Consider the following 21,521-nt stretch of genomic DNA (forward strand, 5'->3'; position numbering starts at 1 on the left):
ACAGACACCGGCTCGGCTGAGGAGACCTCTCCGCTCAGCCACGCTGCTCGCGCCGTTATCAGCAGGAGCTGTAGTCAGATGATGAGAGAAGTAGTCTTCTTCCCCAGCCCAGGTACCATTCCTTGTGCGTTTTGCGCTGCAGAAACGCTACAAAGAATGTGCATGGTGTGGATTTAAACGCAATGACAATCCTGAGCGGAAAATTCCAGATCATGTGCACAGCACATCAGCATTGCCATTGAATTAGCTGGCAGATGGATTACCTAGCATTTTTGGTGCATTTCTGTGCCACAAAAATGCACAGTGTACACATAGGTGTGCTCTTTTTTTTCTTTCTTCTCCCCTGTATGATGCCTGTTACTCAGAGGCATAGCTATGGTTTTAGTTCGGGGGGGCAAAACTTCTGAGCGGGAACCTAACCCGGTAGCCGTGATTGCAACTATGGTGGTGCACCCCTATAGTGGATGTAGGAGAACCTCAGCAGATGACCGGGCTGTTACTAAAAATAATCTCTATACAAAACCAACACTGATATTACCGCCATATGGTGACATCAGTCCAGCAGAACATATGAGATTACGGTACAGTTATATATAGTAACTTACAGCTGACGTTCTTTCTGATGGAATCATTCACTTTTCCCATCTATTCCATCTTGCCCAGACCAACACGACTACTTCTCCATCCAGGACTTGTCTGCAGAGATTACAACTAAAACACATTTGACTCCTTACATTTCAGGCTCATCCACATCTATTGAAAATTTTGCAGTGGTCTCATAGGCTGTGTGCCCATGATGCGTTTTTTAAGTGTTTCCGCAGCGGCAAAAATGCTGCAGAAGCGCTTAAAAAACGCATGGTAGAAGGTCTGCCATGTTCCCCAATGATAATCCGCATGTGCTGTGCTCATGCTGCGGAAATTTCCGCTGCAGATTATCATTGCGAAAAAATCCGCAGCACTACCAATTATTTTGCGTATACGCTGCGTTTTCGCCGCCATTGACTTGCATTAGAGCGCATGTATTCCCCTTCACTAGATAAGCACATGCGGAATACATGCATTCAATGTGCGGATGGTACCCGGGTCTAGAGGAGAAGAGACTCTCCTCCGGACCCGGGTACCATAGAAAACTGTAAAAAAAAGAATAAAATAAAAAATAAATGTTATACTTACCTTATGGCGGCCCCCGGTGCGCTTGTACTCCCATGCCGGCAGATCGCGGTGGGCTGAATGACCTGCGCTGACGTCATAGTCATGTGACGGGTCACGCGACGCTGACGTTGGCAGATCCTTCAGTGCAGTGCACCGCGATCTGCCGTGCATGAGAGGACGAGAGTGAAGCAAGACTGCGGGGGCCATCGGAAGGTAAGTATAGATTTTTTATTTTTTGACATTCTTTGGGGGTCACACTATATAAATCTATGCCGGTTGCATGGATTTATATAGTGTGACCAAGTTGTCACAAGCACTTTCCAAGTGATGCTAAAATAGCTTGGAAAGCGCTTGTCAACCCGCATGTGGAAATGCATGTGAAGAACGCTTCACTTCCGCTTGTCCCTGGCAGGAAAAACGCATGTACAATCTGCATGTACAATCCGCATGTACAATCCGCATGCGTTTTTTCTGTCAGGGAGATGAAGAAACGCTCAGGAAAAATCCGGAGCATTTCTGCATCGTGGGCACATAGCCTTAATTTTTGCCAGAGCTGTATATTGTGCTTGAATGTGATTTTTCACAATTGACAAAACCTCTGGTAGGGCTGAAATTTTTGTTGCTGATGTGAATAAATGACTGATTCGCTACATGTGAGTGCCGGGACCTTTTCCGTCTCCAGTCTGCCGTCTCCAGTCTAGACAAAGGCAGCACGCCATAGTCCAATAAGTAGTGCGTTATTGACCCATCATGTCAGGGCAACGTTTCGTTCAAAGTGTGGAACTTTTTCAAGCAGTGAATTATTATGCAATAGATATATAAATAGGTAGTCCAATTAAATAATAATTAATATATAAATCCATATCTACAATGTGCAAAAAGTGCCCACTGCCGTACATTTGTGTCATAATACATGTAATTTCTCAAAGAACATATATTTCATTTTTACAATCATCACATATTCATTCATATTTTCACATAATTTATGTAATTTATCACGTGTACACTTTTTAACAGGAACAAATTGCGTATACTGGTATATGTTAAAAATGTAAGAAATTAGGTGTGTTCCCCTTTCTAAGTTATTAAATTGAATAACCCTATAAAAGATGAAATGTTAAGTGTTCTTTGGGTAATAGCGCACTAATCATAAGATTTGAGGGTACTTTTATTGAATTCCGCTATGGATTCATGCTGATATTGTTAAAAGTTTATCCCTTTAGCAATATGGCGATGTATGTATTAGGAAATTAGGAACCTTCCGCACATGCGCGAGTACGCTATCTTGTATCTGTCCACATAAAATGGCGTTTTGGTCTACAATATGGTGATGTGCATTCACAGAAGCAAATAATGTAGTTTCCTTATATGGATTCCGAGCATTCGTCCTGCGACTTCCAGGACCCGGGAGTAGCGCGGTCATATACAAATATGTGTTTCTATATCATGAATTTCTGGGTGAGTCATGATAATGATTATGAATTGTACACATATATGTGATAAATTACATCAATTAAGTGAAAATATGAATATGTGATTGTTAATATGAATTATGTTCTTTGAGAAATTACATGTATTATGGCACAAATGTACTGCACTATGCACTTTTTGCACGTTTGTACAATGTAGATATGGATTCATTATTTAATTGGAATACCTATTTATATATCTATTTCATAATGATTCACTGCTTGAAAAAGTTCCACACTTGGAATGAAACTTTGCACCGACATGATGGGTCAATAAACTACTACTTATTGGACTATGGAGTGCTGCCTTTGCCTTTTTTGAATATTTTGAGGTTTGGCTTTACCTGTAAGGCATTTTGCACCCAATTTTTACTAGTGCTGCACATATGCTGATATTAATAGCCAGGGAAGGGGTCATGGATACTAGCCCCCTCCGAGGCTACTAACATCAGCCCTCAGCCACCCCAGAAATGGCGTATCAATAAGATGCACCAAATCTGGCTCTTAGCCTCTGCTCTTCCCACTTGCCCTTGTGCGGTGGCAAGTGGGGTAATAGGATTGGAGGTCATGTCATTTTGTATTGGCAGTTGACATGAAGCCCAGGGGTTAGTAATGGAGAGGCGTCTATAAGACGCCCCCATTACTAGCCCCATTGTAAAGTTTTTAAATAAAGACACAACAAGAATAAAACCCTTTATTTTAAATAAACGTCCACACTATTTTTTACACATTTATTTAAAAATAAAGTTAGGTGAGTATAACGCCCAATCCTCAAAGCTATTGTCACATGTAAAAAAACAAAAATAAAAAATAACCATATCTCTCTCCTGTCCGACGTGATGAAATAATCCATACTGTTCCCCGACGATCTTGCTTGTAGAGCAGTCCCATCAGCAGTCACTGATGAGACTGCTCTACAGGACAGGTGGCTGCACACTGCCACAGGCATTATATAGTGTTGAGCTGCCGTAAGTGAGATCAAAGGAGTTCATCAGCTGATGAACTCCTGTGACCTCTCTCAGGGGAGCTCAGCGCTATACTTCGGTAGTGATTACGCTCTTGTCAATATGTAGCCGTCTGCCTGATAGAACAGTCATTTTCTGCTGATGTGACTGTTCTACAAGAGAGATCGTCGTTGGACAGTATGGATTACCTGGATTATGGCGGATAGGTGAGGATTATGGTGGTTTATTTTTTCTTTTTTACAGGTGACATTGGCATCGGAGATTAGGCGATAATTTGAGTATTATGGTGTGTGTGTGTTTGTGTGTGTGTGTGTTTTTTTTAAATACAGTATTGAGTAGTCTCATTGGCCGACACCTGTGACCTTCGGTAACCTTTTTACAGTGGGTCGCAGTCACAGCTGCGAGATCACACTGACATCTGACAGAGTGACCCTGCATCGCTCTGACTTGTTGTAACGATGTTACAACCGATCAGAGCCCCTGTTTCCTTTGCTGTCACGAGGAAGACAGCGCGGGACACACCCAAACCCAAACAGTAACACTGACTTCGTGAGGAAATCTGTGTTCGGAGTCTGTGCCTGAATAGTTGGTGTTCCCCTGAAAAATACCAGTTACTTATCCAAATCTGTGAAAATTGGCTATTTGCCCACTTTGATGCCCAGAACACATTTGGGCCAGGTTTTAGTGACAAGAATTTGATGCAGGCCATCACTATCGGTGTATTGGTGGTGTTAGATCAGTGGCCCAAAGTCATTTAACCCCTGAAAAATACCACTTATTCAAATTTGTGAAAAGTGGCTATTTGCTCTCTTTGATGCCCAGAACCATTTGGGCCAGGATACACCGACCTAAATTTGATGCATGCCATCACTATGTATGTAATGGTGGCATGAGATCAGTGGCCCAATGTCATTTAACCCCTGAAAAACACTAGTTACTTATTCAAATCATCAGAATCTGTCTGCCTGCTTTGATGCCCATTACTCATTTTGGCCAGGTCGAATTGACCTGAATTTGATGTGGGGCACCCTGATCTATGTGTCTGCAGTGTATAATCAGTGCCCCAAAGTCATTTAAACCTTTCAATAACGCCCTTCAATGCCCACTTTGCCCATTTTTGTGACAGTCTTGCAACTTTTGTGGCTGCTTTTAAGCATATTCACATCAGGGCACCTCGCTGCATTGTATTTTATTATTTTTATTTTTGATTAAACCTGTAAATAACAGAAAAAAGAAATTGCCAAATAAGAAACTGATGAATAAGCAACCAACTTCAGCATCATCCTTATCAGAGCTTTACAGTTCAGATTAGCAGCACTGCACCCTCTTTTCACAGTTCCTCCATGTCGGGTCATGACCTTCCCCAACCTCTCATCTGTTGGATAGGCAAAATAGTGCTCCTCACAGCTTTTCATCTCTCCCTTTAGCTCCTGAAACTATCAGGGCACCCATGCTATTTACACCTGCGGATCACCCGCGGAAACTGACATAAAACTGACCCGCTGCATGTCAATTTCTCTTGCTCGTCCGCTAGTGGACTTTCCCCATAGATTAACATCTATAAGGATAGTCCACATTTAAAAAAAATTTTGCATTAAATGAGTGCGGAAGCCATTTGGCTATTCCGCAGCGTCGGGACCGCAGGTGGCTCCTGACCGTAGGCTCATACCCTCAAAGAAAGGAGACTTCCTGCACCCCGGCAATCAGGAAATCGGAAGGCTGGGGAGCAACGTTCTCCTTAGAGGTTTTGAGAGCAACCCTTCAAGCTGGATTTACACACATAGATTTCTTAACAATCTGACCAACGTTATCTTATGTAGTATTTGCCTAAGTTTTCTGTTTACACTAACAGATATTTTTCAGGACAGCACAAATTCTCACTTCTCATCTGTTATCTTCAAAGGTTTTTTTGGGGAATTTTCTAAAGTGAGCAAAGAGTAGAAACTGGAAAAAAGCACAATAATGGCTTTATATAATGCAATATATTCTTCAAATTTTACAAAGTAACAATCTATAAGGGATAGAGATGAGCAGATTAAATTAACCCGATGCATTTTCCCAGGAAATTTAAATTTGCAGAGAATAACTTCTACGCAAACCAATATCCCTTATTATGCTCTGGGGTCTCCATGAACCGCAGAACATAATAAATATAAAATATCATTATACTCTCCTTTCCGGCCCATCCACTCCTCACGGTCATTCATCCAGTCCTCATTGCATCTTTAGATTGCCGTAATGGATTTCCCAGGCCTTTCATGCTGGGCTCGGACTTATGAGTTTGAAGAGGGCCTTGAGGGTTATGGCATCATGTCCACAACTCTTCCAGGACTATTCAAACCTGAAAGCCGTGGCCAGCATGAGAGGACCCGGGGAATTCAACATGAGTGATGACGATGTGAAGATGCAACGTGGTCAGGATGAGTGACTATGCAGAGTGGAGGGGCCATAGGTGAGTGGTAAGGTTGAGTGCAGGTTGTTTTTTTTTTTACATTTTGAACGCCTGCCATCGTAATGAATAGGAGTGCTGCACAATTGCCGAGACCTAAACACTCCCGGTACCTACAGGGTGCTGCTGGACCATGGGAACTCGACTTTTAAGGGGTAAATAATGCTTTCGTCTTTGTTCTAACATAAAGTAGTAAGCATTACTTGGCCAGCGCCACTTTTGAGTTGGTTGATACATTTTTATGCAATTTAAATTAATATTGGTTTGAAAGAATCAACTCTTGTCCAATCTGTAGGTGTAAAGCACCCGTCTAAGGTGTCACTTCTTAGATTTCAATCTTAAAAGTAACCTAACTTTTTTGTGTCTTTACAGCTGCTCACTGTTCTCCCAGCGCACCCATGCTACCAGTAACTCTAGAGATAAAAGATGTCCCACAGTACTTCCGTCTACAGAAAACAGTATCTGGGGATGACTCTGCATTGCCTCAAGGTTCTTTCACACAGTCACACAGTGAAACTTTTTTTATTCCACGTCTGGGGGCTCGTGAGCCACATGTAAGGGCATCTCTTCAACACATACAAAGCCAAAAGGTAAGATTATCATTAGTGATTAGCGAGCATTAAAATGCTCGGGTGCTCGTTGCTCGGGTCGAGCAAATCGTAATGCTTGGGTGCTCGACCTGAGCAATGAGGCCAATGTAAGTCTATGGGAAACTCAAGCATTTTTCCGGCGGCCCCCCGGACGTCTGGAGGGGGCCTATAAATTGGCAAAATCTATGGAAACGGTGCTCAAATGATATGGGAACAGCATTGCTTTCAACGGTGAAAAATGCATTCACCAGTAAATGTCATTTTAACATTTTACTACCTTAACTGGCCGTGTGGTGTGTGTGAAGCATGATCAGACACATCCATACAGTGCTGAAAAGACATGGGAACAGCATGGGGGAGAAAGACCCCTGGAAGCACCTCTGACTCCCAGGTCACTGCCTAAAACCTTGGTCATCAGACGTGATCCTATATTACTGCTGTAATAATACAGACATTTTTGGCAATGTGACAAATATTAAACTCCATTTAAATTGGGCTAGTCTTGTGGCAAGGGACGGGGAAGTGGACGTAATGGTGATGGTGCACGCAGAGGCCGTGGGCAAACTGTAAAATATAGAAAGAAGGGGGTCCAGCTTGACAAAGAACGCACCTTTGGCGTTCGAAACGCGTTGCCCTGGCTTTACACCATGACTATGGAATCTGAATCTGAATTTTAATATATTTTTTTCTACAATAAAATAAATTTTTGGAACTATTTATGAAGCTGGACCCCCTTCTTTCTATATTTTATGGAATTATTGCGAATGGTTCATCGCATCCTTGCTTCAGAAACGTCTATGCTCAGGTGAGCTGGTGAAACTCCTTTCTTCCCACAAGATGAAACTGTGCCTACTGAGGGAGCACAACCAGCACCCACATCTCCTGTCCCACTTTCTAGGGTGCTGCGGAATACCACTCTTGAAGTCAGACCAGTGTGAAAAGGTTATTGGTTGGATAGCAGATAAATAGAAAATGCTTCCATTCAGTTTGCAACCACCACCCTGTCTTCCACACGATCCAGACTCAGTAGCCGTGAGTCTGGACTACATTATTATTATTTTACAGTGCCATTTATTCCATGGCATGTGAAAAAAGGGTATACATAGCAAAAACCATTACAATAATCTGGAACAAAAACGTGACGGCGACTGGTACAGGAGGAGAGAGGACCCTGCACGTGAGGGCTCACAGTCTACAAGGGATGGGTAAGGGTAGAGCTGGTCGTGCAGCGGTATGGTGGAGCAAGGGTTACTGCAAGTTGTACGCTTGTCGAAAGAGGTGGGTCTTCGGCTTCCTTTTGAAGGTTTCAACAGTAGGCGAGAGTCTGATATGTTGGGATAGAAAGTTCCAGAGTAGGGTGAATGCACAGGTGAAATCTTGTATGCGATTATGGGAAGATGAGATAAGAGGGGAGTAGAGAAGGAGATCTTATGAGGATCGGAGGTTGCGTGCAGGTAAGTATCGGGAGACTAGGTCACAGATGTATGGAGGAGACAGGTTGTGGATGGCTTTGCATGGCAAGGTTAGGGTTTTGAACTGGAGTCTCTGGGCAATGGGGAGCCAGTGAAGGGATTGACAGAGAGGAGAGGCCCTGGGAACAGCTGGGGGACAGGTGGATTAGTCGGGCAGCAGAGTTTAGGAAAGATTGAATGGGTGCGAGACTGTTAAAAGGGAGGCCACAAAGCAGGAGTTTGCAGTAATCAAGGTGGGAGATGATGAGTGCATGCACTTGTGTTTTTGCAGATTATGGTTTGAGGAATGTGCATATCCGGGAGATTTTTTTTTTTTTTACTTTGAGACAGTATATTCTTCAGTTGTCCCTACCCCAGTCCTTGGAACGCAAGCACAAATACACAGCCACCCACCCACAGGCCACAATACTAAACTGCCACATTTCTCGACTGCTTGCGCTAGAAATTTTGCCTTTTAGGCTCGTGGAAGCGGAAGCTTTCCGCAATCTCATGGCGGCAGCTGTCCCTCAGTACTCGGTCCCCCGCCGCCACTGTTTCTCCAAGTGTGCCGTCCAAGCCTTAAACAAGCACAGGTCCCAGAACATTACCCGTACCCTCACCAACGCAGTTACTGGGAAGGACCACCTAACCACACACACGTGGACAAGTGCTTGTGGCCAGGAACGGTACATCTCACTGACTGCATAGTGGGTTAACACTGGGACCGGAACACTTCTTCCTGACGCAGAGGATTGCGGGCCCTGGGTCAATCAAGCTTCAACACAATGTTCACAAGGTAGACAGCAGCAGTGGTCAGTCTCCTAGGCAACGAGCAAATTCTTCATGATGATAGAGGACACCATCTCCTTAGCTTGGTGCTGGTACTTTTCTGTGGGAATGAACTTGGACCCAACCAGGCAGGAATATCCAGCAAATGGCATTCCATGGTTTGGTATGAGCACCCACTACCATAAGCGAAGCCATCCACAATTTCTTTCTCAAAAATTTTATTTGGTAGTCTTGAGTGGCTGCCCAAACAATAGTTCCCCACAAAGGTGCTGAAGATACTGAGTAACAGTAGGTCAAGTTTCTCCTGCATGACCTGTTTGTTAGCTATTAGAGGGAGAACAGAGAGGGCAGCATGGAGGCTCTGTGGTTAGCACTGAAGCCTTGCAGTGCTGGGGCTTGGGTTCAAACCCCACCAAGGACAACATCTCTAAGGAGTTTGTTTGTTCTCCCCGTGTTTGCGTGGGTTTCCTCCTCAGTGAAAAAGCAGCCATAGAGTATTCGGGAACCTTCACACAGACTTTTTTCTTAGCCAGGGCTGCTTTTCAGTGAGAGTTGTATTTCACCAAAGCCATATGCTTTAGCCCGGTGAAAGGACTGGCATAGAGGGAATCCGTATCTACTCCGGCTGTCATTTGGCCGCCACAAGGTTCCGGCCATTGTCACACACGACCATGCCTGGCTGTATGTACAGCGGTGAGAGCCACAGATCTGTCTGCTCTGTTACTGCTTCAGCAACTCTGCAGCGGTGTGCGGTTTGTCACTTAAGCATATTGTCTTCAGCACAGCCTGTTGCCCCTTGGCCAAGGCAGTGCTTCCAGCTCGCAACTGATGTGGTCATTTTGGAGATGGAGGCCGAAGAGGAGGTGCAGGAGCTGTACAATGTGATTTGCATTGAGGTTACATTGGCGAGTCTGTTTTTTATACTAAAATTCCTGCTGTTTTTTAAAAAAAATGTTTTCTTCGCTTCAAATGTGTATTAGAGTGCATCATAATTTTGGCAGTCCTTGAAATTTCTGCATATATGCAATAACAGTATGGGAGACCCACTCTTTAATAATGGGAAGAACAATTCAAATAGATTCTATATTCTAGAATATGAACTGTCTTATCTGAAATTCGTTTACGGGTGAGGTATTGCAGTATGGATAGCGTATTACACCTATCCAGCCAGGTATTATTGCCTTATACTGTAACGGGTCTGGGAGGCGGAACCTCTAAGCTACTATACAAGGGGGCAGTCCTTGTAAGGGAGCGGGTGGCGACCAGGCAGGCAGTCACAGCAGGTGACCGGGACAGTCTCTGGAAGAACGGGCAGGAGATCACGACAAGTGACTGGGGCAGTCTCTGGGTGAACGGGCAGATGGTCACGGCAAGTGACCGGGACAGTCTCTGGAAGAACGGGCAGGAGATCACGGCAAGTGACTGGGGCAGTCTCTGGGTGAACGGGCAGGTGGTCACGACAAGTGACCGGGGCAGTCTCTGGGTAAAGGGTTGGTACGACCTGTGGCGGCTGATGGTAGACTTGAGCTCCCAGGTGAGCAGGCGAGAGTCTCTGGATAAACGGGTGGTCACAGCATGTGACGGCGGAGCCTCCAGGAAGACCAACAGACAGGCGGCAGATGAGCGCTCCCAGGAGAGCGGGCAGAAGTCTCTGGACAGGCGGGTGGTCACAGCACGTGACGGCAGAGCCTCCAGGTAGGCTAGCAGACAGGCAGCAGATGAGCGCTCCCAGGTGAGCGAGCAGGAGTCACTGGACAGGCAGGTGGTCACAGCATGTGACGGCGGAGCCTCCAGGTAGACTAGCAGGCAGGTAGCAGGTGAGCGCTCCCAGGTGAGCGGGCAAGCTGGTCCATAGACAGACTGACGGGAGTAGGAAGGCAGACCGTCGGACCTCAGGCAAGCAGGCAGGTGGCTGGTGTGCGCTCCCAGGTGAGCGGGCAGGCTGGTCCTTAGACAGACTGACAGGAGTAGCAAGGCAGACCGTCGGACCTCAGACTAGCAGGCAGGTAGCAGATAATCAGGCAGGAATCTGGCAGGTAACTGGCAACGGGACCTGAGGGCTGAAGCAGAGTAGTGAACAGTGCAACAACATTGCTCGGGCACCTCCATTTTGGAGGAGGTGCCTTATATATGGTAAAGTCCTCCGGCCATTGGCCGGGGACTCCTTAGGACGGCGCGCGCGGCCCCTTTAAGAGGGAGGGAGGGCGCGCGCGCGCGCCCTAAGCACAGTGGCCGGGAAGGAGCGCGCGCTGCCAGCAGAGCGGGAGAGGGACGCCGGGCACGGAGCAGAGCGGTGAGGGGAACAGCATCCCTGCCTAGCAGAGGGCAGGGACGCCGGCACTACAGTACCCCCCCCTTTAGGCCCCCCCTTTTTTAGGCCAGATAGAAATTTAGCAAGGATGAGAGGGGCATGGATGTTCTCCCGGGGCTCCCACGTTCTCTCCTCAGGACCAAACCCCTTCCAATCTACCAGAAAAAAGGTCTTTCCTCTTACCCTTTTGGTGGCAAGAATGTTCTCTACCTCAAACTCGTCCTCAGCAGAAACCGGAGCAGGAGGCGTACCTGTAGACTTGGAAAAAGAGTTAAGCACCACGGGTTTGAGGAGAGATACATGGAAGGAGTTAGGGATCCGTAAGTTGGCCGGGAGTTTCAATTTATAGGCCACCGGGTTGATCTGACTGATGACCTCCAGAGGACCGAGGAACCGAGGCCCTAACTTGTAAGAAGGTATCTTGAGTCGAACATATTTAGATGAGAGCCAGACTTTATCTCCTGGACGAAATTGTGGAGGATCCAGGCGTTTTTTGTCAGCGTGTCTTTTCATACGCTCGGATGACAGAAGGAGTGCGGACCGGGTACTCTCCATATGGAGGAAAATTTGCTAACGAGAGATTCCGCAGCCGGGTTGTCCACAGAGGTGGAGACAGGAAAAGGAATCCGAGGATGCTGACCAAAGACTACAAAAAACGGGGATTTGGAGGAGGATTCGCTCTCGTGATTATTATAAGAGAACTCGGCCCATGGTAGGAGATCCACCCAGTCAGAATGGTGGGCATTAACGAAGTGCCGGAGGTAACTGGTCAGGTTCTGATTGATCCGCTCCACTTGACCATTGGACTGTGGGTGGTAAGCGGAAGAGAAGTCCAGGGTGACGTCTAGTAGTTTACAAGTGGCTCTCCAGAAACGTGAGGTGAACTGTACCCCACGATCCGACACGATGTGGAGGGGCAGGCCATGAAGACGGAAGATGTGGCGGAAAAAGTCTTTAGCCAGCTCGGGTGCAGACGGAAGGCCTGGCAGGGGAATAAAGTGAGCCATCTTGGAAAAGCGGTCAGCGACCACCCAAATGACCGTACAACCGGCAGAGACGGGAAGATCTGTTATAAAGTCCATTGCTATATGCTGCAAGGGGGCAGCAGGTACAGGAAGCGGAAGGAGGCGTCCGGCTGGCAGATGTCTCGGGATTTTGTTGCGGGCGCAGGACACACAGGCAGAAACAAAGTCTATTATGTCCTTGTGCAGGGTAGGCCACCAATAGTGCCGGGCAATAAGCTGGAGGGTCTTTTTCTGACCGGCGTGGCCAGCTAGTTTAGACGAATGGCCCCAGTGTAGGATCTTCTCCCGATCAGGTACTGAAACAAACATCTTACCGGGAGGGAGACGATTTAGACTCACGGGAGCCACCTGCATTACTCTGGCGGGATCGATGATATGTTTAGGTTCTTCCTCGAGATCGGACACCAGAAAGGATCGGGACAAGGCGTCTGCTTTGACGTTTTTGTCAGCCGGGCGAAAATGAAGAACAAAATCAAAGCGAGCAAAAAACAAGGACCACCGGGCTTGGCGCGGGTTAAGTCTCTGGGCATGCTGGAGGTAAGCCAAGTTCTTGTGGTCAGTGTAAATTATTACCAGATGAAGAGCCCCCTCGAGTAGGTAACGCCACTCCTCCAACGCCAGCTTGATGACCAATAACTCTCGGTCTCCTATGGAATAGTTGCGCTCAGAAGAGGAGAAGAGTTTGGAGAAGAAGCCACAAGTTACCATTCTCCCGGAAGATGATTTTTGAGTAAGTACCGCTCCGGCTCCAGAGGAGGAGGCGTCAACTTCCAGGAAGAACTGCTTGTTGCCGTCCGGGCGATGCAGCACCGGGGCGGAAGAGAAGGCCTGTTTTAGGGAAAAAAAAAGGCCTCCTCTGCTTCGGGCGGCCACTCTTTGGGATTAGTACCCTTACGGGTGAGCGCGGAAATTGGGGCAGTCCGGGAAGAGAAGTGCGGGATGAAGAGGCGGTAATAGTTGGCGAAGCCCAGGAACCGTTGAATAGCCTTCAACCCCTCTGGTCGGGGCCATTTCTCGATGGCAGACAGTTTCTCAGGATCCATTTGTAGGCCGGTCTGAGAGATAATGTAGCCCAGAAACGGAAGCGAGGTCTGCTCAAAGAGGCACTTCTCATATTTAGCGTAGAGATGGTTCTGCCTGAGCCTGAGCAGGACCTGACGAACATCCCTCCGGTGAGTCTGGAGATCCGGAGAGAAGACCAAGATGTCGTCCAGGTACACCACTACGCAGGAGTAGAGAAGGTCCCGGAAGATGTCATTGACCAACTCTTGAAAGACGGCAGGAGCGTTACAGAGGCCAAAGGGCATTACCAGATATTCATAGTGGCCGTCCCGGATGTTGAATGCCGTCTTCCATTCATCCCCCTGACGGATACGAACCAGGTTGTACGCCCCACGGAGGTCCAGTTTGGTGAAGATTCTAGCCCCCCTCAGACGATCAAATAACTCGGGAATGAGCGGAAGGGGGTACTTATTTTTCACCGTGATCTGGTTAAGGCCTCTATAGTCTATACAGGGACGGAGAGAGCCGTCCTTCTTTTTTACGAAGAAGAAGCCTGCTCCCGCCGGGGAGGTAGACTTCCGGATGAATCCCCTGGCCAGATTCTCCTCAATATATTCGGACATCGACCGGGTCTCAGCAGCGGATAATGGATAAATACGCCCACGGGGAGGAGTAGTACCGGGTAACAAGTCGATAGGGCAGTCGTATGGTCTATGAGGGGGTAGTGTCTCTGCTTCCTTTTTATTAAAGACATCAGCATAAGACCAATAAGGAATCGGAAGTCCAGGTAGATTAGCTGGGGTAGGAGAAGGACGGACGGGATGGACGGGAACCAGACAGGTCTTATGGCAGTCCTGTCCCCAGCGAAGGACTTCTCCGGTCTGCCAGTCAAGCACGGGTGCATGTCTCTGGAGCCAAGGTAGACCTAGCAGGAGGGCGTGAGAGAGTCCAGGCAGAACATGAAAGGAGATACTCTCAGAATGCAGCATTCCCACTTGCAGAGTAATGGATTCAGTGATGAGTTGGATGGGGCGTGGTAAGAGACCCCCATCCACGGCAGCAACAGACAAGGGTACAGCCAGAGGTTTGGTGGGGATGCGGTACTTCTCTACCAGGGACTGTGAAATAAGATTCCCGGCTGCTCCAGAGTCCAGTTGGGCTAGTTCGAAATAACGGTTCTCCCCGCAGACGATTGAAACTGACAGCAGCAGAGATGGAGAGGATTTATTCTTGTCTAGGTCGACCTCTCTGAGCGAACCTAGACACAGGCGTTTCCCGACCTCTCTGGGCAGGCACGGATCCGGTGCTCCTTACTGCCACAGTAGAAGCAGCTCCCCTCGGCACGGCGTAAGTCCTGACGGGTTTTGACCATCTTGGTCTGGTCGACCTGCATAGGCTCAGGAGAGTGTACCTGGGGAGAGACGGAGGGAGTGACGGGTTTCTGAAAAGTAGGAGCTAGACGTGGAAACCTCCTCTCACGGGTGACCTCTTTGGCACGCTCCTGGAACCGTAGGTCAATCCGGGTGGCAAGAGTTATTAGGTCATCGAGAGTGGTAGGAACGTCCCGACCGGCAAGTTCATCTTTAATACGGCCGGACAGACCCTCCCAGAAGACGGATACCAGAGCGTCGTTATCCCAGGCCAGCTCCGAGGCAAGGGTACGGAACCGTATGGCATATTGGCCCACGGTGAGACTTCCCTGACGGAGGCGTAGCAGAGACGATGCGGATGAGGTCTTCCGTCCGGGTTCATCGAAGACTTTCCGGAAAGCCGTGAGGAAGGCAGGCAGGTCGGACACCAGGGGGTCTCCTCTCTCCCATAGAGGATTTAGCCAGGCCAGGGCCTCCCCGGTGAGATGGGACATGATGAAGGCAATTTTGGCCCGGTCGGAGTTAAACTGGTGGGACAATAGTTCAAAGTGCAGGGTGCACTGATTAATTAAGCCCCGAGCCTGGGCGGGGTCGCCTCCGAAGCAAGGAGGTGCAGAAAGCCGGGGTCCGGGGTAGGATACCATGGTATTGGTGGGCAGCGGAGCTGCCGGGTTGCGAGTCATGGCACTGGCGGTGGTTGCTGGTGGAGCAGTCAGAATGTCCAGGCGAGAATTGACATTCCGCAGGTGACCCAGGATGGACTCCTGTTGGGACCTCTGACGGGACAGTTCATGACAGAGGTCCGAGAGCGAGGGAGCTTGGGTGCCACCGGGTTCCATGGCCCGAGCAAACTGTAACGGGTCTGGGAGGCGGAACCTCTAAGCTACTATACAAGGGGGCAGTCCTTGTAAGGGAGCGGGTGGCGACCAGGCAGGCAGTCACAGCAGGTGACCGGGACAGTCTCTGGAAGAACGGGCAGGAGATCACGACAAGTGACTGGGGCAGTCTCTGGGTGAACGGGCAGATGGTCACGGCAAGTGACCGGGACAGTCTCTGAAAGAACGGGCAGGAGATCACGGCAAGTGACTGGGGCAGTCTCTGGGTGAACGGGCAGGTGGTCACGGCAAGTGACTGGGGCAGTCTCTGGGTAAAGGGTTGGTATGACCTGTGGCGGCTGATGGTAGACTTGAGCTCCCAGGTGAGCAGGCGAGAGTCTCTGGATTAACGGGTGGTCACAGCATGTGACGGCGGAGCCTCCAGGAAGACCAACAGACAGGCGGCAGATGAGCGCTCCCAGGAGAGCGGGCAGAAGTCTCTGGACAGGCGGGTGGTCACAGCACGTGACGGCAGAGCCTCCAGGTAGGCTAGCAGACAGGCAGCAGATGAGCGCTCCCAGGTGAGCGAGCAGGAGTCACTGGACAGGCAGGTGGTCACAGCATGTGACGGCGGAGCCTCCAGGTAGACTAGCAGGCAGGTAGCAGGTGAGCGCTCCCAGGTGAGCGGGCAAGCTGGTCCATAGACAGACTGACGGGAGTAGGAAGGCAGACCGTCGGACCTCAGGCAAGCAGGCAGGTGGCTGGTGTGCGCTCCCAGGTGAGCGGGCAGGCTGGTCCTTAGACAGACTGACAGGAGTAGCAAGGCAGACCGTCGGACCTCAGACTAGCAGGCAGGTAGCAGATAATCAGGCAGGAATCTGGCAGGTAACTGGCAACGGGACCTGAGGGCTGAAGCAGAGTAGTGAACAGTGCAACAACATTGCTCGGGCACCTCCATTTTGGAGGCGGTGCCTTATATATGGTAAAGTCCTCCGGCCATTGGCCGGGGACTCCTTAGGACGGCGCGCGCGGCCCCTTTAAGAGGGAGGGAGGGCGCGCGCGCGCGCCCTAAGCACAGTGGCCGGGAAGGAGCGCGCGCTGCCAGCAGAGCGGGAGAGGGACGCCGGGCACGGAGCAGAGCGGTGAGGGGAACAGCATCCCTGCCTAGCAGAGGGCAGGGACGCCGGCACTACATATACTTGGTGCTGCTGAAAAAAAAAAAAAAATTTATTCTATTCCTTATCAATACCTCTGTTACATGCATTTACAATAGGGACAGGTGCTGCTAGGCGGTATCATCAGCTCGAGATGTGTGTTCATTCTGGTTGCCTAAATCTCTTCTACAGTCCATAACTTTTTTTTTTTTTCTTCTTTTATTTCTTTGGCCTTATATACAAGTCATTACCCTGGAAAGAATGTTTCGTTTAATTTCTTCCAGGAAAATCCATTTTTGCTTTGTTTTTGTATGTTTTATTGTCAGCCCGTAAAAGTGGCATAATACTCTGACAACATTGTTCACAGATATGCTATTGGTCTGCGACCAACTGTGAATAGGTTTGAACACATAACTGCAATACTTTAAATGGAGTGTAATATCTGACACACTCCCAAAAACTTCTGCATTATTACGGCAGTAATATGGGATCATTTCTGATGATCACAGTTTCAGGAAGTAGCCTAATAGTATGGTATTTGTCAGTGACCAAGTGTGAATAGGTTCACCAAAACACAGCTGGCTGACTTTAAATTGAGTGTAATATTTGGCACACTCCACAAAATGTCTGTATTATTACCGCAGTAATATGGGATCACGTGTGATCAGGAAAATATTTCCCTGCTTCTACAATACAGTAATGCGCACATAATCAAAAAAATCTGGCTGTATTCTGCTAACAAGCAAATGGAGCAGTAAAATGGTGTACTCTGTATTGCTTTTTAACCCCTTTCCGACGACGTCAGTAATAGTACGTAGCTGTGCCCTGGGACTTATGGACTAGTTACTTACTATTACTCATAATGTGATCACGCCCGCACACAAGCGGTGCTAGGCGATCGCCCCCGGGTGTCAGCTGATTGTCACAGCTGATACCCGATGCTATGTGCAGGGAGTGGTCCCTCACCGCACCCTGTGCATTAACGCCCGCAATGCTGTGATCGTAGTCGATCTCAGCATTGCGGGGGCAAGAGGGGAGGTAAGCGCCGGTACTCATCTCCTCTCCTGCCTCCAGCAATGTCTGTGGCGGCTCCCAGATGTTGTCATGACTACACGATGTCGTCATGACAACATCCGGGTCACCAGGAGGTAGGACGTTACTTTGGTCATGCGCAGTGCGTGACCAAAGTAATGTCTCCCTGTGTGCAGCGCTGACAGGCTGCATGGCATAGGGAGTTGCTGCTCTCTATGCTATACAGCCGATCAGGCTGCAAAAAGTGAAGTCCCATAGTGGGACAATGTGTAAAAGTAAAAAAAAATTGTAGTAAAGTGGAAAAAAATGTATATATTTTTTAAAAATATATATATAAAAAAAAATGAAAAAAATAATCCCCAAAAAATAAGAATATATTGTACCCATAATATTTATTTATTATGAGAAAAAAATAAACCAATAAAAGTACACATATTTGGTATAGCCTCGTCCGGAACGACCTGACCTATAAAACTATCCCACTAGTTTACCCCTTTAGTGAACATGGTAAAAAAAATGAATAAAAAACTGAGCAAAAAACAATGCTTTATCATCATGCCGCCAAACAAAAAATGGAATAACACGCGATCAAAAAGACGAATGTAAATAAAAATAGAACCGCTGAAAACGTCAACTTGTCCCTCAGAAAACAAGCCGCCATACAGCTCCATCATTCGAGCTGATATAAATGCGGTACCGCTGTAAACGTGCTGACCCGAAGAATAAAGCTGCCTTATCAATTTTGCCACACACGGAGCAGCATTAAAAAACACCGAAAAAAATATTCCGGAATTGCTGTTTTTTGTTTATTCTGCCTCCCAAAAATCGGAATAGAAAGCGATCAAAAAATTTCACATGCCCGAAAATGGTACCAATAAAAACGTCAACTTGTACCGAAAAAACAAGCCGTCACATGACTGTTGGCCAAAATATGGAAAAATTATAGCTCTCAAAATATGGCGATGCAAAAACTAGTCTTTGCAAAAAAAAAAAGCGTCTTTTAGTGTGTGACAGCTGTCAATCATAAAAACCCGAATCTGGTATTGCTGTAATCGCACCGACCCAAAGAATAAAGTCGTCTAATCACTTATACCACACGAAGAACGGCATAAAAAAATAAACTCTAGGGTTAGGGTTTTACTAGGGTTAGGGTTAGGGTTAGGGTTGGGCTAGGGTTAGGGTAGGGATGGGGTTAGGGTTGGGCTAGGGTTGGGGTTGGGCTCGGGTTAGGGTTGGAGTTGCATTAAAGTTGGGGTTAGGGTTGGGATTTTTCCAAAAGTAAAGAAAAAAAAATGATGACAATATGGTGACCAGTGTTGAGTGCAAGTGCTCGCTACTTCAGTTTGCATCGGGTGCTCGGGTATGCACTGAGTATCGCGGGTGTTCGAGTGACATGCTCGAGTCTCTGCCCCATATGCTTTGCGGCCAAAAAAAAACATTGCTGAGATCGCCTGCCATGCACGAGCAATCCCTGCATGTTTTTTTTGGGGTGTCTAACAGCCGTGAAAAATGCGGGGCGGGGATTCGAACATGTCATTCAAGCACCCGTGATACATGGTGTATACCCGAGTACCTGATGCAAACTCAAGTAGCGAGCACTTGCGCTCAAGACTAATGACAACTTATTTAATTCAATATGATGACCTAATGTTATCAAATTCTGTCGTACCTCTGGGTTCAAAATGTACACTATAACCCTTGATAAAATCCTTGAGGGGTCTAGTTTCCAAAATGGAGTCATTTGTGGGAGAATTCCACTATTTAGGCACATCAGGGGCTCCCAAAATGCGACATGGCATCCTCTCTTGATTCCAGCCAGTTTTGCGTTCAAAAAGTCACACAGTGCTCCTTCCCTTCTGAACTCTGACGTGCACCCAAACAGTGTATTTTCCCCACATTGGCGTATTGGCGTACTCAGGAGAAATTTCAGAACAGTTTTTAGGTTCCATTTTCTCCTCTTACCCTTGTGAAAATAAAAAATTTGGGGCTAAAAGATAATTTTTGTGGAAAAAGTTTGTTTTTTATAATTTTCACGGCTCCATGTTCTAAACTTCTGTGAAGCACCTGGGGGTTAAGGGTGCTCACCACACATCTAGATAAGTTCCCTGAGGGGTCCAGTTTCCAAAATGGTGTCACTTGTGGGGGGTTTCCACTGTTTAGGCACATCAGGGGCTCTCCAAATGCAACATGGCATCCACTAATTATTCAAGCAAATTTTACATTCAAAAAGTCAAATAGCGTTCCTTCCTTTCCAAACCCTGCCGTGCGCCCAAGCAGTGGTTTTCCCCCACATATGGGGTATCGGCTTACTCAGGAGAGATTGCACAACAAGTTACATGGTGCAGTTTCTCATGTTACCCTCATGAAAATGCAAAACTGGGGACTGAAAAACATTTTTGTGGGAAAAATGTGAAAATTTTATTATCACTGCTCCATGTTATAAACTTCTGTGAAGCACCTGGGGGTTCAATGTGCTCACCACACATCTAGATAAGGTAAAGGTCCCTGAGGGGTCTAGTTTCCAAATTGGTGTCACTTATAGGGGGTTTCCACTGCTTAGGCACATCAGGGGCTCTCCAAACACAACATGGCGTCCGCTAATTATTCAAGCAAATTTTACATTCAAAAAGTCAAATGGCGCTCCTTCCCTTCCGAACCCTGCCGTGCGCCCAAACAGTGTTTTTTCCCCACATATGGGGTATCTGCGTGCTCAGGGGAAATTGCACAGCAAACTTTGCGGTCCATTTTTTCCTGTTACCCCTGCAAAAATAAAAAAATTGGGGTCTAAAAGTAACATTTTTGTGAAAAAAGTTAAATGTTCATTTTTTTCTTCCACATTCCAAAAATTCCTGTGAAGCACCTGAAGGGTTAATAAACTTTTTGAATGTGGTTTTGAGCACCTTGAGGGGGCAGTTTTTAGAATTGTGTCACTTTAGGGTATTTTCTGTCATAAAGGCCCCTCAAAGTCACTTCAAATGTGATGTCCCTAAAAAAATGATTTTGCAAATTTTGTTGTAAAAATGAGAAATCGCTGATCAACTTTTAACCCTTATAGCTCCCTACTAAAAAAAATTTTGGTTCCAAAATTGTGCTGATGTAAAGTAGACATGTGGGAAATGTTATTTATTAACTATTTTGTGTGACATATCTCTCTGATTTAAGGGTATAAAAATTAAAATTTTGAAAATTGCTAAATTTTTGCCAAATTTCCAATTTTTTTTCACAAATAAACACAAGTGATATCGAAGAAATTTTTACCACAATCATGAAGTACAATATGTCACGAAAAAACAATCTTATAATCAGGGGGATCCATTGAAGCGTTCCAGAGTAATTACCTCATAAAGTGACAGTGGTCAGAATTGTAAAAATTGGCCTGGTGATTAATGTGCAAACCACCTTCAGGGGATAAAGGGGTTAAGCACATAATCAGGATTAAGAGCAAAAAAAATAAATAGCCCAGACATGCAGGGCTACATGGATATATGTACCAGCATCAGACAGAACGTGCAATGGATCCTATTGTGCTGTATACACTGTCCACAAACTGTGCCTGCCTAACTCCTGCGATCACCAGTAATAGATGCAGCTGGATTAGTCCTTAGAAGGACTGTTAGTTCAGATGCATATATATCTTGTTGTGGAATACCTATACCTAACAAACCGCCAATTCTGTCCCTCACTCAGCAGCATCTCTCCCTACACTGCCTGTTTCCAGGTTAGACTGTAACGAGCATGGCGGCACCAGGTCTTATATAGACCTGATGATGCTGTGTGGCCAGCCAATCACTGTAATGCCACAACCAACATGGCTACGGCATTACAGTGCATGTCAAGCAATCCCTGCATGTTCATTGGCTCTCTAAAGAGCGCCAAACATGCAGGGCGGAGACCAGAGCTCCCGCCCGAGCATCCCGGAAATACTCGAGGAGCACCGAGCAGTGACG

General features: G+C 47.1%; 1 protein-coding gene across 1 annotated transcript in view; it reads left to right on the forward strand.

Annotated features, from left to right (window-relative positions):
- TMEM132A (transmembrane protein 132A) overlaps positions 1 to 21,521 on the forward strand; it is a 279,841-nt gene that overhangs the window by 27,129 nt on the left and 231,191 nt on the right. The window contains exon 2 of the mRNA XM_073686115.1: positions 6,408 to 6,625. Within this exon, the coding sequence (XP_073542216.1) occupies positions 6,408 to 6,625 (218 nt within the window). The remainder of the gene's footprint in view (positions 1 to 6,407; positions 6,626 to 21,521) is intronic.

The sequence above is a fragment of the Phyllobates terribilis genome, unplaced genomic scaffold (genome assembly GCF_046119375.1).
Source record: "Phyllobates terribilis strain yellow unplaced genomic scaffold, ASM4611937v1 Scaffold_5__5_contigs__length_657084704, whole genome shotgun sequence".
Taxonomy (NCBI): domain Eukaryota; kingdom Metazoa; phylum Chordata; class Amphibia; order Anura; family Dendrobatidae; genus Phyllobates; species Phyllobates terribilis.